The 16,931-nt window shown below is 40.6% G+C and overlaps 1 protein-coding gene across 5 annotated transcripts in view; it reads left to right on the top strand.

Moving 5' to 3' along the window:
* CFAP44 (cilia and flagella associated protein 44) overlaps positions 1-16,931 on the top strand; it is a 153,615-nt gene that overhangs the window by 85,983 nt on the left and 50,701 nt on the right. For all 5 annotated transcript variants that reach the window (XM_031009240.3, XM_055381624.2, XM_055381620.2 and 2 more), the window contains 2 exons: positions 13,944-14,140; positions 16,716-16,890. In XM_031009240.3, coding sequence (XP_030865100.3) covers positions 13,944-14,140; positions 16,716-16,890 — 372 coding nt within the window. The remainder of the gene's footprint in view (positions 1-13,943; positions 14,141-16,715; positions 16,891-16,931) is intronic.

Raw genomic sequence — 16,931 nt, 5'->3', positions numbered from 1 at the left:
ATATTCTCTACAAGCTAAGATGTTTGAGAGCACATGTGTGAATAACATAGTTTATAGTAGTGTCAGTGAAGTGGCCAGTTAAGAGGGCTCTGGAAGTACCCACTGACTTGAAATCTCAAGGAATCCTCTTGTCACTGCTACTGATATTTTCCTGAGCTTTCTGTGCACTCCTTTCTAGTTTAAGTGTGGGAAATTTGTTTAACACTTAGATTTTAAAAATTATATAATACATATTTACTTTGTTTTGATGAATTATTTATTTTATGTCAAATTAATTAATGAACATGTATGTATTAAGAAATAAAAAATCAAATGGAACCAAAGGATTTTAAACAAAAGACAACCAGAGGTGGCTCTGGTTTTATCCCTCTCATGCACCAATTTGACTTCCAGGGGAATGTTTTTTTTTGCCATTTACTGAGATATAATTTACATAAAATACGTAAATCTTAACATCTTGAAAATTTTTTACAGATGTATAAATATATCTACTACTCAGATTAAGATAGAGAACATTTATAGCACTCCACAAAGTTTCCCCATGTCCCCCTCACTTCAGGAAATACTCTTCAAAGTTGAATCTTTATTGCCATATATTAGTTTTGTTTGTGAATTCCATATAAATAGAGTGTTACAGTATGGATTCTTTTGCATCTGGCCTTTTTTTAAAACTCATATGATGTCTAAGATTATCAGTGTTGTTACATGTATCAGTAGTTCATTCTTTTCCATTGCTTTTTAATCTTTCTTTAAAATGATTATACCACAGTTTATCCCTTCTACTGTTAATAGATATTTGAGTTGTTTCTATTTTTGGCTACCATAAATAATGCTACTATGAACATTGTGTATGTTTTTTGATGGATATAAGTGCTTATTTCTGTTGGTTATATACTCAGTTGTGGAACTGCTGGGCCATAGGTTATATGCATGTTTAGTTTTGTTAGATCCTGTCAGTTTTTCAAAACGGTTTGAAAATTTACACTCTTCAGTTTACACACTTACCATCAATGTATGAGAATCCCAATTGATCCCCACTGTGTTAGTGTCTTAGGGCTACTGTAAAAAAGTACTACAAACTGATTGGCTTAAAACTGGCTATTTACTGTCTCGCAGTTCTGGAGGCTAGAAGTCCAAAATCAAAGTGTCAGGCAAGTTGGTTCTTTCTGAGGACTTGGTGGGGAGAATCTGTTCCATACCTGTCTCCAAGCTTCTAGTGGTTTGCCAGCAACCTTTGGTTTTCTTGGCTGATGAATCCATCTCTCCAAATCCTCTGCTTTCACTCAGTGTTCTCCCTGTGTCTCTTCATATAGGTTTCCCCGTGTATATCCATCTCTGTGTCCAAATTTTCCCTTTTTATAAGAACACCAGTCATGTTTCATTAAGGTCTGCTGTCATTATCTCATTTTAACTCGATTACCTCTATCAAGACCCTATTTTCAAATAAGGTCACACTCTGAGGTGCTGGGGGTTAGGGCCTCAACATAGCTTTTTGGGGGGACACAAATCCATAATACTCGTGCTTGGGATTGTCAGCCCTTTAAATTCCAGCTATTCTGTAGTAGCATCTCAGTATGGTTTAAATTGGCATCTCCCTGATGAGTGATTTTCAGTCCCTTTTCATATATTTACCAATCATTTGTATATTTTCTGTTGTTAGGTGTTTGTTCCAGTCTTTTGTCCATTTTTAAAACTGGGTTGCAGGAATTATGTATATCTTCTGGATATGAGCTTTGGTTATTTATATACATGAGTTATTTTTACTCATGTAATACATGAGTTATTTTTGGTTATTTATATATATGAGTGACTGTATATGACATGTATGTATGTGTATATGTGTGTGTATGTGTGTGTGTGTTTACACATATAAAATATCTTGCTGTAGTATGTGGCTTTAGTCTCTTAATAGAGTTGTTTGTTGAATAGAAGTTTTTTCTTTTACTGAAGTTCAACTTATTAGTCTTTTTTTAAAGATTAATGCTTTTGTGTTATACTTAAAGAACTTTTGCCTACTCCCAATTCATAAAATAATTCTGTTTTCTTCTAGAAGCTCTATTGTTTTTACATCTTGAATAATTTTTATGGGTGGTGTGAGATCATGTCATTCGTTTTTATATTGATATCCGATTGACCTAGTATTTTTTGTTGAAAAGACCATCTGTTCCTTACTAGATTGTAGTGATGCTTTTGTCATAAGTCAGGTAACTGTACATGTGTGGGTCTGTTTCTGAACTCTTTATTCTATCTCATTGGCCTATCTGTCTATCCAGGTGCCAGTATCATTCTGTCTTCATTAAATCTTGACATCTAATATTGTAAATCCTCCAGCTTTGTTCTTCATCTCCAAGATTGGTTAGGTTCTTTGCATAGAATCAACTTGTCAATTTTTACAAAAAGCCTGCTAAAATTTGTATTGGAATTACATGGAATCTATAGAAATAATAGACATTAAGAAATAAATTCCTATTTAGGAATAATAGACATTTAAATAATAATTAAATAATAAATATTATCTTACATAAACATGATATATCTTAAAAAGAAGCAGTTTTAATATTTTTACAGTGGTTACAGCCATATATCTAAATAATATATTTATATGTATTTATTATTAGTCATTTTTATTGACTTCCTAGTGTGGTAGCTAAGGATTTTCCTCACTTTAACGTACGCTTTCCTCCACCTTCTTGAAAATGTAGAATATATTATAATAATTATATACATTTTATATATAATATGTAATTCTACATAATTATATATAAATGAAGAATACATTATAATAATTGCTTTAATGTCCTTGTCTGCTAGTTATATTATCTGCATCATTTCTGTGCATGTTTCTATTGACTGATATATTTCTCTTCATTTTGGGTTACATTTTTATGCTTTTTAAAATGCTTTTTTGGGTTACATTTTTATGCTTTTTGCCTGTCTGCCTGGTAAATTTTGATTGTAAATTTTACATTGTAGGTGCTAGATATTTCTGTATACTTAAATTTTTTTGTAACTTTTTTTTAATACTTTAAATTCTATAAATTTAATACTTTAATACTTTAAATTTAATACTTTAAATCAAACCTGCAGGTTTGATACATAGGTATACATGTGCCATGTTTGTTTGCTGCACCCATCAACTCATCATTTACATTAGGTATTTCTCCTAATGTGAGTGAGAACATGTGGTGTTTGGTTTTCTGTCCTTGTGATAGTTTGCCGAGAATGATGGTTTCCAGCTTCATCCATGTTCCTGCAAAGGACATGAACTCATCCTTTTTTATGGCTGCATAGTATTCCATGGATGGAGTCTCACTCTGTCGCCCAGGCTGGAGTGTAGTGGCGTGATCACGGCTCCCTGCAACCTCTGCCTCTTGGGTTCAAGCAATTCTCTGCCTCAGCCTCCTGAATAGCTGGGATTGCAGGCGCCTGCCACCATGCCCGGCGAATTTTTTTGTATTTTTAGTAGAGACAGGGTTTCACCATCTTGGCCAGGTTGGTATTGAACTCTTGACCTCGTGATCCACCCGCCTAGGCCTCCCAAAGTGCTGGGATTACAAGCGTGAGCCACCATGCCTGGCTTAAATTTTTTTTTTCAATTTCAATAGGTTTTTGGGGGAACAGGTAGTGTTTGGTTACATGAAAAGTTCTTTAGTGGTGATTTCTGAGATTTTGGTGCACCCATCACCTGAGCAGTGTACACTGTACCCAATGTGTAGTCTTTAATCCTTCACCATCCCCCACCCTTTCCCCTGGGTCCCAGCAGAGCTACTGGGCTCCGGGTTGGTACTGGGGAATGTCTGCAAAGAGTCTTGTGATGTGATCCGTCTTCAGGTCTTGAAGCCATGGATACCAGAACCTGCTCCAGTGGAGGTAGCAGGGGAGTGAAGTGGACTCTGTGAGGGTCCTTGGTTGTGTTTTTGTTTAGTGTGCTCGTTTTGTGTTGGTTGGCCTCCAGCCAGGAGGTGGTGCTTTCAAGAGCCCATCAGCTGTGGTCCTGTAGGGAGGATGCAAACTTGCCCTAGAGACACCTAGTTAAGTATTCAGGTTTCTCAGGCGGTAGGCAGGGCCGTATAGAGCTCCCAAGAGATTATGACCTTTGTCTTCAGCTACCAGGGTAGGTAGAGAAAGACCACCAGGTGGGGGTAGGGATAGGTGTGTCTGAGCTCACCCTCTCCTTGGGCGGGACTTGCTGTGGCTGCTGTGGGGGATGGAGGTGTCGATCCCAGTTCAATAGAGTTATATTCCCAGGGGGATTATGGCTGCCTCTGCTGAGTCATACAGGGAAGTTGGGGAAAGCTGGTAGTCATAGGCCTGACCCTGCTCCCATGCAACCCACAGTCCTAAAGGCTGGTCTCACTCCTACCATACCCTCCCAACAGCACTAAGTCTATTTCCAGGCAGCTGCTGAGCAGGGCTGAGAACTGCCCCAGACCAGGAGCCTCCCCATTGAGAAAACAGGCAGATTCAGTTTTTTGGCATCTCAGGGAACCTGCATGGGTGATCCACTTCCTTCAAAGGGTCTGTGGATTCTCTCAGCTTTCCTGGGTATGTTCCTGTGATAGTTCTTGGAGCAAAAGTTCATGATGTGAGTCTCCACATGATGCTCTGTCCCCATCTGCAAGCTAATCCTGCCTGCTATCTGCCATCTTAATCTCTGTATACTTTTAACTATTCTTGAGCTTTGTTCTGGAATTCAGTTAAGTTACATGGAAAAAGATTTTTTTTTTTTTTTTTTTGAGGCTTGCCTTTAATCTTTGTTAGGTGAGATCAGGGCAGCCTTTAGTCTAGGGCTAATTTTTTTCCAGCTACTAAGACAACACTCTTCTGAGCAGAATATCCTATGTCCCATGTATTATCAGGTTTATGGGAACACAAGCTATTTCAACTGTGTGAGATCTGTGGATTATTCTGCCTGTTCCTTTCAGGTGTTTCTTTTCCCAGCCTCAGGTAGACTCCTTCTTATGCAGTGCTGATTAGTGCTTAACTGCAGAGTGGAAGGGAGCCCTCTGCAGATCTTCAGAGCTCTCTCTCTCTGACTCTGGTTCTCTCTCTCTGACTCTGGTTCTCTCTCTCCCTCTGTCTCTATCGTGTAGCTGTCTCCTCTCTGGTACTTCACTCTGAAAATTATAGCACTTCTTACCAGGTATTAAATCCCTGAATAGTTGAATTCCTAGATAATATTTCAATATTTGAATCCCTGAATTATAACCAGATTGCTACCTGCTAAAAGATGAAAGTGGTGAAGAAGTTCCTCTCAGGAAGAACTCTCAACATAGCAGCCTATGTTTGGCTTTAATAAGTATTCACAGTATATATAAGTTGTGTGTGTGTGTGTGTGTGTGTGTGTGTGTGTGTGTATTCATACATATATATGAATCCTAACTCACAAACTTAGGTATGTAAGTACATGGCTGTTCTTTATTTTATTTAAACTAACTTAAATCTGACTTTGACTCTGGGCTTCTATTCTATCAAGAAGATAGGAAAGTCAGTCTTAGTACAGCCGAAGCTCATTGTCTCATTTTCCCAGAATGCCTGATTCTTTTAGTCCTTTCATTCTGTGGTTTTTGTGCTCTGCTGGAGCAGGCAACGTTTTGTGAGACCAGGAGCCACCTGTGCCATAGATCAAACACACATACAGACATCACTCTTAAGGCCTTACCATCTCCCCAGATACTTCCAGATGCAGGGATCAAGTGCCCACAGCTCTGGGACCCACTTGCCCATCCTCCTTTGAGTCAGGGTTCACCTCTGCCTCCCTACCGTCCTTGTTATCAAATCCTCTTTTCCTTAACTCCTGCTTTCCGTCCCTGATCTGGGGACCCTCCATCCACCATAGCATCATGTTTTCAGGGAACATATGGAAGGAGATAACAAGAACCTAGCTAGCTATCTGACTGGAATGTGGGGAGAGGATAAAGTTGTACCAAATAACGCTGGGTATTACCAATGTTTTCATCTTTACCAATCTAATGGGCAAAATATAATAACTCTTGGTTGAACTATCTGCATCCTTTTTATTATTGGTGGGGTTCAGCATTTCCTTTCATATGCCTGTGGTTCATTTACATGTATTCTTCTGAGAATTCTCTGTTTAGATTTCTTGTTCATTTTTCTTTGGGTTCTGTTTATTTCCCACATTATTTTTAATTTTAGCCTCTTTATCTATATTACAGATATTTGCCTTTTATTCTACATATTGTAAATGGTTTCTCCTGCTCTGCCATTTGCCTTAAACTTTGTTCATATTTTTCTAACTGTGCAGAATTTTTAATTTTTATGTGATCAAAACCAGCTATATTTTCCTTCATGTTGTGTCTGGAGTTGGTTCCTTCCAGTGGGTTCTTGGTCTTGCTGACTTCAAGAATGAAGCCGCGGACTTTTGCAGCGAGTGTTTACAGCTCTTAAAGGTGGTGCAGACCCAGAGAGTGAGCAGCAGCAAGATTTATTGTGAAGAGCGAAAGAACAAAGCTCCCACAGCGTGGAAGGGGACCTGAGCGGGTTGTTGCTGCTGGCTGGGGTGGCCAGCTTTTATTCCCTTATTTGTCCCTGCCCACATGCTGCTGATTGGTCCATTTTACAGAGCGCTGATTGGTCCATTTTACAGAGTGCTGATTGTGCATTTACAATCCTTTAGCTAGACACAGAGCGCTGATTGGTGCATTTTTACAGAGTGCTGATTGGTGCATTTATAATCCTTTAGCTAGACACAGAGCGCTGATTGGTGCATTTACAATCCTCTAGCTAGATAGAAAAGTTCTCCAAGTCCCCACTCGACCCAGGAAGTCCAGCTGGCTTCACCTCTCAATCCCCCCTCTAAACAGGACACCCCAACTGCTGTTGGGAATTGGGCAATGACTGCTCTAGCTACTTCCTGCTGGGTAGGGGTGAAGAAGGGGCCCTGCAGTTGTAGTGTCCTCCAGAGGGTAACTCTCTAGGTCAGCCGAAGGGCCAGTGGGTCAATCTAGGAGTCCTTGGTAGAAGTTGTTAGTTGAACTCATTAGGTTCTATTTGTAAGACCATCTGTAGCTTGATGGTATCGATTCTGGAGGAAACACATTTGACAAGGAGGTTAAAAACACAGGGCCCGAAGGTGAGTAATAGGAAGATGGCTGTCACGGGACCTAGAAAGGGGAGAAGCCATGTCGCCCAACTCCAGAGGTTGGTATGAGAGTTTGAAAGGCGTTGTCTGATTTCAGAAGCCTTTTCCTGTAAATGCCGGGTGGCATCTCGTACTATCCCTGACTGGTTAGTGTAAAAACAACACTCTTCCCCTAAGAAGGTTCAGAGTCCTCCTTTCTCAGCAGTGAGGAGATCCAGGCCTTGGCGGTTTTGGAGAGTCACTGCTGCCAAAGAGTCTATTTGGGATTGTAGAGTAAGGATAGATTTCATTATTTCTTGCAAACTGAGAAATCCTTTGAGAGTGTGTGGTAGTAGGATAATGAAGTAGATAAACTGGCTATTCCAGTTCCTGTAGCAGTAGCCATTCCTAACCCTATAATTAGGGGTATTAGTTGTATGGCTCTGTGCTGACGGACTTAAGCTTTGAGGGGTACTGATAGGGTCTGATTTCCTCAAGATTAGAGGTTAGAATAATACATGTTACACTGTTAACTTTTAGCAAACTTTACTTTTGTTGAAAACCTTGTAAGTTTGGGATTTCAATTATTCTTTGCTATTAATAAGATCTCGTTCAGTCCATATTAACTTAGAATTTGTATAGATGGCTCCTTCCTGATTCTGTAAGTACTTTAATGTTTGGCTGAGTGCAGACAGCTCACACATTTGAGTGGACCCATTATTAGGCAATTTTCCTAACTCTGCCTCTACAAGAGTTTCCTTATAACTTACTGAATACCCATTGAGTCTTTTTCCCTCAATCGCCCAGGAGGAACCATCTATCGTCCTGTCCTGAAGGGAGTTCCTCCTAGGTCTGGTCAGACCCCTGTATGGCAACCAATCAAGACCTAGATCCCCTGTTAGTAAATCTACTGGGTCAAATCATCTTTTTCCAACAGAACCAGCCCCACGCTTCAAGATTTGAGCCAGTAAGCTACCCCTTTGCCTTTCCTCTTTTTTTGACTTAGGATATTTCTGACCTGGTGAGGTGCGCTCACAATGAGGTTACCTCTAAAAGTTATTTTCCCACTTTCTTCTGCTAGCAAAGCAGCCACCGCCACAGATTGAATGCACCTGGGCCATCTGTGGGCCACTGGGCCAAGGATCTCTGATAGGAAGGTTACGGGTTGTCAGTGGTCTCAGTGCTTTTGGGCTACACCCTTGTTTACACTGACAACAAGGTGGTATTGGAGTGTTATAGGGTCATGGAGAAGACTGTCAATTATCAATTATAGGTTTTAAATTTACGCTGGCTTTTAAAGGAATAGGGTACACTCTTTTCTTTACTACTTCCATCTCTCTTTCTTTCTCTTCGGCTTCTTTGTCTCTTTCTCTTTCTGACTCCCTCTTTGTCTGTCTCTTCCTCTCTCTCTTTGACTTTCTGTCTCTCTCTCTCTCTGACTCTCTCTTTGTCTCTCTGTCTCTTTCTCTCTCTCTGACTTTCTGTCTCTTTCTTTCTTCCTCTCTGACTCCTTCTTTGTCTGTCTCTTCCTCTCGCTCTTTCCTTCTCTTTCTTTTTGACTTCCTGTCTTTCTCTTTCTCTCTGTCTTTGTCTCTCTGTCTCTTCCTCTCTCTCTCTCTCTTTCCTCTCTGCTGGTCTTTCTCTGCCTCTGCCAGCCGCTTATGCTGCTGTTCTCCCCTCTCCTTCCCCTTTTCATGGCTTCGGCAGTGTAAGACTGCCACCTCGTTGGGTTTTTGCACTGTGTGCAATTACTCCATGGTTTCCTTGTGATATTTAATGGGGGTGCCTCCAGAGGTTAGGAACTCCCTTTCTTCCCATATTGCAGAATGGGCATGTAGGATTAGATAAGCATACTTACTATCTGTAGCAAAGTCTCCCAATTACAACTGAGGAGGTGGGAGAAATACCTGGCTACAGGCTGTCCCAGGATTCCTCGGATGGTAACAGACCTTGAGGATAGCTGTCTGAGACAGGAGATTAACACTGAGAAAGCTGGCCAGTGTCCAGGAGGAAGTCAATTTCCTGGTCCTCAATGGTTAAACATACCTGGGGCTCAGTGAGGGTGATGACATGAGCTGGCACTTGCCCCGGGAACCCTCAGTACTGTTGTTGGATCATCTCTTTAGGGGCTTCTGGCCCAGAGAACCTTTGTCCTCTGCGGCAGTGCACCTTCCAGTAATTGCCTCGGGATAGTGGACATGGGCAAGGGAGCAGCTTGTTTCTCATTGGACAATCTTTTTAAAAGTGTCCTTGCAAACCACACAGATAACAAGCCCTACCAGATGATTGGCCTGCTCCATTTTCTGTCCTCTCTAACTGCCGAGGTTTGTCTGAGGGCCATGACTAAGCCTGTGGCCTTTCTCTGATCTCGCTTTTCCTTTTCGGCATGTTCCTCTTGGTACCTATTATAGAACACCGAGGTTGCCAGGTTTAATAATGCCTCCAGATTTTGTTCAGGGCCCAGGGCTAGCTTTTGGAGCTTTCTCCTGATACCTGTGGCTGACTGGGAATAAACTTATCTTTTAGGATAAATTGACCCTCGAGGGAGTCAGCTGACAGGGGAGTATATTTTCTTAAGGCCTCCCATAGCAGCTTGAGGAAGGCAGAAGGATTTTCTTCCTTTCCCTGAGTTATGGTGGACATCATTGAATAATTCATGGGCTTTTTCTTAATTGTCCTTAGTCCTTCTAGAACACAGATCAACAGATATTTGCAACTCCAGTCCCCATGATCTGAGTCGAGGTCCCAGTGGCGATCCATACTGGGGACGGCTTGCTGACTGGCAGGGAATTTGTCCCTTTCTTCGGCTGTCATTCTATCATTTACTTGACTAAGATACCAGGTATCTCCAAACTCTCAGGTTGTAGCTAAAGCTGCATTATTTTCATTAAAGGCCAGGGTTTGATCTAACAATAGCATGACATCTCCCCAAGTGAGGTCAAAGGTTTGTCCTAGACCCTGTAGGACATCTGTGTACCTATCGGGATCATCTGAAAACTTCCCCAGGTCTGCCTTGATCTGCTTTAAATCAGAGAGGAAGAAGGGGACATGTACCTGGGTTGGGCCAAATTCCCCTCCCCCTACAGCTTGAAGGGGACATAACCAATAGCCTGGGAGTTTTTGTGGTCCCTTGGAGATTTCTTTGCTTATTTCCTTCTGGGTGGGGGAGATTAGAGGAGGCTTATCATTAATAGGAAGGGGGGCTATAGGGAGGCTAGGCTATGGAGGTAAGCTGAGAGATCCTCCTGTGGGATGTAAATTGCAAGCTTTGCATAGTTGTGTATTCTCCTTCAATGAAAAGAAAGCTTGGAGATAAGGTATTTCACTCTATTTGCCTTCCCTCTTACAGAAAAGGTCAAGCTGCAGGATAGTATTGTAATTTATACTTCCCTCAGGTGGCCATTTATCCCCATCAGAGAGAGAATATTGGGGCCAGGCTGTAGTGCAGAAAAAAATGAGCCACCTCTTTTTCAGGGTTTGTGGGTCAAATTGGTCCCAGTTGCTTAGGATGCATTTCAAGGGTGAGCCTGTTGATGCCTGAGTGTTTCCCATGTGAAAGGAAAAACCGCCCGTGGTTTTGATTTGTTTACTTCCCCCCCACCCAAGAACCTGCAATGGTCCCTGGACCCTGCTGATCAGAATAGTTGCACTCACCAATGCAGCAGCAGAAACCCCTCTTGCCCAAGAACCTGCAATGGTCCCTGGACCCTGCTGATTGGAATAGTTGTGCTCACCAATGCAGCAGCAAAAACACTAGTTTTCCTCTTAGACCACAAGGAGGACAGAGGAAGGTTGGATTTAGTGGCCCTTACCAATGCATTCTTGAAAACCTGCACTCTTGCCTGTCCTCTTAGACCACAATGAGGACCAAGAAAAATCGGATTTAGTGGCCCTTACTGACGCATTCTCAAAAACCTGTTAGAGTCCTAGGCATTCTCCTGTTAGTATTGGGACTTTACCCCTGTCCTATAAAGATGTTATGCCCCCAAAATGAAGTAGAGGACCATACCCTGAGGGAGGGAAGGGATCTCTGGGGTTGGAAGAGTGACGCCTTTTGTCCTCACTTGAATAGGAAGGATATCATTTCTGAAGCTCCCCACATCCTAGCTTCAGGAATAGCTTTTGTTAGGCCCGCTTGTCTGAGGAAGGATCCTAAAAGGATAGTTGGTCTCCCCACCCAATGGGGCTTTGGGCAAAAATTATATCTTTCTGATTGGTGAGCCCAGGTGCCTAAAGAAGGGAACAGAGTCCTGAAGTTTATACTAGAAATCATTCTTATAGGAGAAACTAGAAAAGCACCAGAGACGGGGTGGTTTTTAGAAGCGGGACTAGCCTCAGAGAAGAGAGGCGGGAGGAAGTTTGTCTGACAGGCATTAGGACCCAGGAGGCAAGTGTCAGGATAGATAGGATAGACAGGTGAGCCTTGCTTGGGCGACGTGACTTTGAGAGTTCCACTCATGGCTACAGGGTCAACCAACTTTTTGTCAGAACCCCAGAACTGAATGACTTTCCTCTCTGTTGACTGTCGGCTCAGCCCAAAAGTACAGGAAAAGCGGAAGCTGTTTCCAGGCAAACCAACGCTCCCAACTCCAAAGAGTCGGGGGTTGTTAGAGAGCCCTTTCCCAGAAAGCCTGACACCCATGTCTTTAGTCCGGCGGCCATGCTAGTCACTTTTAACTGGCTGACAGGTGTCCAGTATTTAGCCCCCAAATCCTAAGGAAAAATAGGACAGAAGAGAAAGCTAAAGGGGTCTGATGGTACTCACTGCATGGCGATGTCGCATCTGGGTCGCCAAGATGTGTCCAGAGTTGGTTCCTTCCAGTGGGTTCTTGGTCTCGCTGACTTCAAGAATGAAGCCACGGGCCTTCGTGGTGAGTGTTACAGCTCTTAAAGGTGGTGTGGACCCAAAGAGTGAGCAGCAGCAAGATTTATTGTGAAGAGCAAAAAAACAAAGCTTCCACAGCATGGAAGGGGACCCGAGTGGTTTGCCGCTGCTGGCTGGGGTGGCCAGCTTTTATTCCCTTATTTGTCACTGCCCATTTCCTGCTGATTGGTCCATTTTACAGAGTGCTGATTGGTCCATTTTACAGAGTGTGGATTGGTGCATTTACAATCCTTTAGCTAGACACAGAGTGCTGATTGGTGTGTTTTTACAGAGTGTTGATTGGTGCATTTACAATCCTGTAGCTAGACCCAGAGTGCTGATTGGTGCGTTTTTACAGAGTGCTGATTGGTACACTTACAATCCTTTAGCTAGATACAGAGCGCTGATTGGTGCATTTTTACAGAGTGCTGATTGGTGCGCTTACAATCCTTTAGCTAGATACAGAGCGCTGATTGGTGCTTTTTTACAGAGTGCTGATTGGTGCACTTACAATCCTTTAGCTAGACACAGAGCGCTGATTGGTGCGTTTTTACAGAGTGTTGATTGGTGCATTTACAATCCTTTAGCTAGACACGGAGCACTGATTGGTGTGTTTACAATCCTCTAGCTAGACAGAAAAGTTCTCCAAGTCCCCACTCAACCCAGGAAGTCCAGCTGGGTTCACTTCTCAATGTTAATCTGGGTCTCATGGAAAGGCTAAAATTTAAAAGTTTCAGTGGGCAAATACATAAAGGAAATAAGTCTTAAAGAGATGAGAAAGATAGTATGTATGAAAGAAAAGGGAAAATTAAAAAGAAATAGTAAATCATTTTAAAAGCAGACATAGAGTTTAAAAAATTAAGTTAGAAAAATAGTAAGAAAGGCAAACAAGCTAGGAATAATCAATCTATACAAAAATAAATTAAATTCTAAGAAGTGCTTGTTTGTGTGTGTGTGATAATTATGAACCAATGCCCCCAAATAACAAGGTAATTGATGAAAAAAAATTGTTAATTAATTTTTCTAGTTGATAGATGAAGAGCTTTTAAAAATAAGACTCTGTGGGCTATGAGAGAAAGATGAACTAGAGATTAGTATGATTTCCTGAGCTTAATGTTTTTTACAGAGGCAAATAGGGGAATCTGATAGATTGGGACTTTCATGAAATGTCATTAAACATGGAAAATTGAGGGGCAAAGAGTAGAAATGAAGAGGTTTGCACTTTTATTCAACTGCTCAAGGTCTGCTCTTTTTATAGTTACTATGTGGAAATAAATCGCATTGCCACATGTATGGAAACACACACATATATACACACCACACATACCATGTAATTTAAGAAAACAAAATGTATTTTTAAAACATTTTGTGAGGTGAAGAATGAACATTCTTTAGTCTCTGGGGAATGAGAGTTAAAAATTATTTTTCCACTTTTTGATTTAGAGACCTTCACTCACACACAGATATTAACATATTTGTTTATATAATTTACATGTTTATATTTATTTATATATCTATGCATCAAAACACATACACAAACTATATATCTATTATAATATCTATTATACATTTTATATAATAATCTATTATATATGTATATGTATAGATATATATACATAATATATAATATATAGTCTATTATATATAATATGTAGGGAGATGGATTCTATTTCCTCAGAATTTGATATGATCTATTTACCATTAAACTGCAGTTTACCTGCAAAATTTTCATTTTTCCACATATTATGTAAACACTGGTATTATAGTGATTAATAATGAGTTGTTTAGTATTTTCATTAGAAAGACTATATTTGCTCTTTAATCAAGTCCAATCCAACTTTCATGACATCCTGGTTGGTATATATATGTTAAAATTTGAGTCTAGCACAATATAATGATATAATAAGAATAGTGTATTGTAGTTTTATTTTATTACTTAGTAATTATGCAGAATGATCAAAATGGTGACTACTGCAAATACTTGTTTTATTTTTTCAGATTTCGAGATCCACTGGAAAGTGATACTATTGTGGTTCATGCCATACTGAGTGACCACAAGATATCCTCTTACAGGCTGGTGCAGCCCTCTAAGTACTCCAAATTCAAACGAGCTAGTCAATCAGAGAGAAAACCAAGCAAATTGGACAGGTTTGAAAAAGAGGGACCTGGAAGAAAGGACAGCCAGAGAGATGCAGGTAGCCTATGACAAGAAGGCTTTTAAATTCTTATTTACTAAGACTTCAAAAGTGAATTGTCTGTGGACAGAACCATTGAACCTTCTTTAGTGGCTTGAGCTCAATCTCTTGTCCCTCTTCCTTTCATGATGGTTTTCTTTGGAGTAAATAATCAAGAGAGACAAAAGTGTATGGTATAGCTGAGAATGAGAGGCCACATTTTCCCAAGAAATGCTCCATGTCCACTTTCCTCTTTAATGTAGTTTGTAAGAAAACCTACCCTGGTCATGTGACTGAGAGTGGGTGAGAGGACTGGATGCTGCTGTTTTCTTACTTGCCACATCTAGCTATTCTTAAATCTAGGATTTCCCCAGATGCTAGGTTCTAGGCAGTGGTTCATTTTAGATTCCTGGGCCCTATTCCAAAGTGTAGGGCTAAAACACTGCATTTCAGACTATTTTCCAAGAACATATGCTTTAAATAGAATGATCAGAGAATAGAGGTATGAAAATAGTACCTCTAATCCCTGCAACCTGTTTCTTCTGGCTGCCCACAAGGTGACTGCAGATTAGTAAAAGAACAAGAATTCTGGAAATGGCTTGGAGAGCCATTCAATAATAAATAAAAGGTGCTGCTGCAGCCTAGCTAGATCTAGGCTACTGACAGTGATATAATACGAACATTAATATTGGTTTATCTTCTTCATTGGGAACTCTTTAATGTCTCCTTTTTGCTTCTAGGATAAATTCTGAAACCACTGTCCTGATACTTAATCCTTCCACAATCTATCCCTGTTCTACGTTTCCAGTAGTACTTTCTCATACTGTCCAGCTTGCCTGTTTAGTCTTTTGTCCTGCCTGCTGCTCCCTGATTATGTCTAACACTTCCACACCCAGGCTCCTGCCAGAGTGACCTCTTCACTTCTCTCCTGTCTGAATTCTACCAATTCTTGGGGATGTAGCTTAAATTACACTTTTGTTTATAAGGCCTTCCCATGACCACCCAGGCCACATAAACTCTTCTTTCTCTATACCGCTATATATTTGAAATTTGAAATATGAAATATGATGAAATGGTTATTTATAACTATATAAATATCTCATATTATTTAATTTTTCATGTCTCTAAAGCTTGAACACGAATAGAGTAATTCCCCAACAGGAACTTGTTAGTAGACCAGGTGTGGTGGCTCACACTTGTAATCCCAGTACTTTGGGAGGCCAAGGCAGGTGGATCACTTGAGGTCAGGAGTCCGAGGCCAGCCTGGCCAACATGGTGAAACCCCATCTCTACTAAAAAATACAATAATTAGCTAAGCACGGTGGCACATTCCTGTAGTCCCAGCTACCCAGGAGGCTGTGGCGGGAGAATCACTTGAACCCCAGAGGTGGAGGTTGCAGTGAGCCAACATTGCATCATTGCCTAGGTGACAAAGTGAGACTCTGTCTCAAAAAAAAAAAAAAGAAAGAAAAGAAACTTGTTAGTTGATACAGCCATTTTATTTTATTTTTTATTTATTTATTTATTTTTGATACAGAGTCTCTCTCTGTTCCCCAGGTTGGAGTGAAGTGGTCCAATCTAGGCTCACTGCAACCTCCACCTCTCAGGTTCAAGCAATTCTGGTACTTCAGCCTCCTGAGTAACTGGGATTACACCCGGCTAATTTTTTTTTTTTTTATGTATTTTTAGTAGAGATGGGGGTTTCACCATGCCCAGGCTGGTCTTGAACTCCTGAGCTCAGGCAATCTGCCTACCTTGGCCTTACAAAGTGATAAGTTTATAGGAGTGAGCCACCAAGCCTGGCCATAAAGCCAATAATTTTTCAATTATTTATTTGATTGTGTTTCTGATGAGTTTTTTAGTTGGCTTCAGAGCACTTCAGTTGGTATGTGCCACCTCAAATTGTATGTATCGAATTGGACTTACTCGATTTTTCTCCTTTTCCCCACCATCATCTCACAAACACTCTTTCCCAACATGTTAGTGGTCCACCATCATTTATCATGTTCTCTAATTGTTTAATATATATCTTATCTTGCCAACTTTTTAATAAGGTTTTTAAAAGCAAAAAATGTGGCTTAGATCTTTTTATTTTGACATTCCACAGTACTTATTATGGGGTTGAATTCATAGTAGTTGGTCAATAAATACATTTTTGTTTTTGTTTTGTTTTGTTTTGTTTGAGACAGAGTCTCACTTTGTTCCCCAGGCTGGAGTGCAGTGGCAAGATTTCAGCTTACTGCAACGTCTGCCTCCTGGTTTCAAGCAATTCTCCTGCCTCAGCCTCCCAAGTAGCTGAGATTACAGGAATGCACCACCACGGCTGGCTAATTTTTGTATTTTTAGTAGAGATGGGGTTTCACCACGTTGCCCAGGCTGGTCTCAAACTCTTGACCTCAAGTGATCCACCCGCTTCAGCCTCCCAAAGTGCTGGGATTACAGGCAAGAGCCACCACAACTAGTGCTCAATAAATACTTTGATTTACAAATTCAATATATTCTCTGTGTTTTTTCTAATGCAGCAGGTTAAAAACAATATCTGAGAGTTTTGTTTTTATGTCTCAAAAAGGCTGAAAAATGTTGATTCTCTATGTAGGTGGGAGTGTTACCATACAAGAAGAATCAATAATAGAAAAAGGGAAGAAATTTCGGCCTAAAACCCTAAGTGAAATCATCGTGGAAAATCAAATTGAGAAAACGAGAAAACTTATAATAAAAGCTGAAAGGGCACAACTAAAGATTCAACAGCGAAAAAAAGAATGGGAGGAACTGTGAGTTTTTTTTACCTAAACTCTTATCTTTTTAATATGTG

Source organism: Gorilla gorilla, chromosome 2 (genome assembly GCF_029281585.2).
Source record: "Gorilla gorilla gorilla isolate KB3781 chromosome 2, NHGRI_mGorGor1-v2.1_pri, whole genome shotgun sequence".
Classification (NCBI taxonomy): domain Eukaryota; kingdom Metazoa; phylum Chordata; class Mammalia; order Primates; family Hominidae; genus Gorilla; species Gorilla gorilla.
The sequence above is the reverse complement of the archived record's forward strand: the minus strand, read 5'-3'. Positions and strand labels throughout refer to the sequence as shown.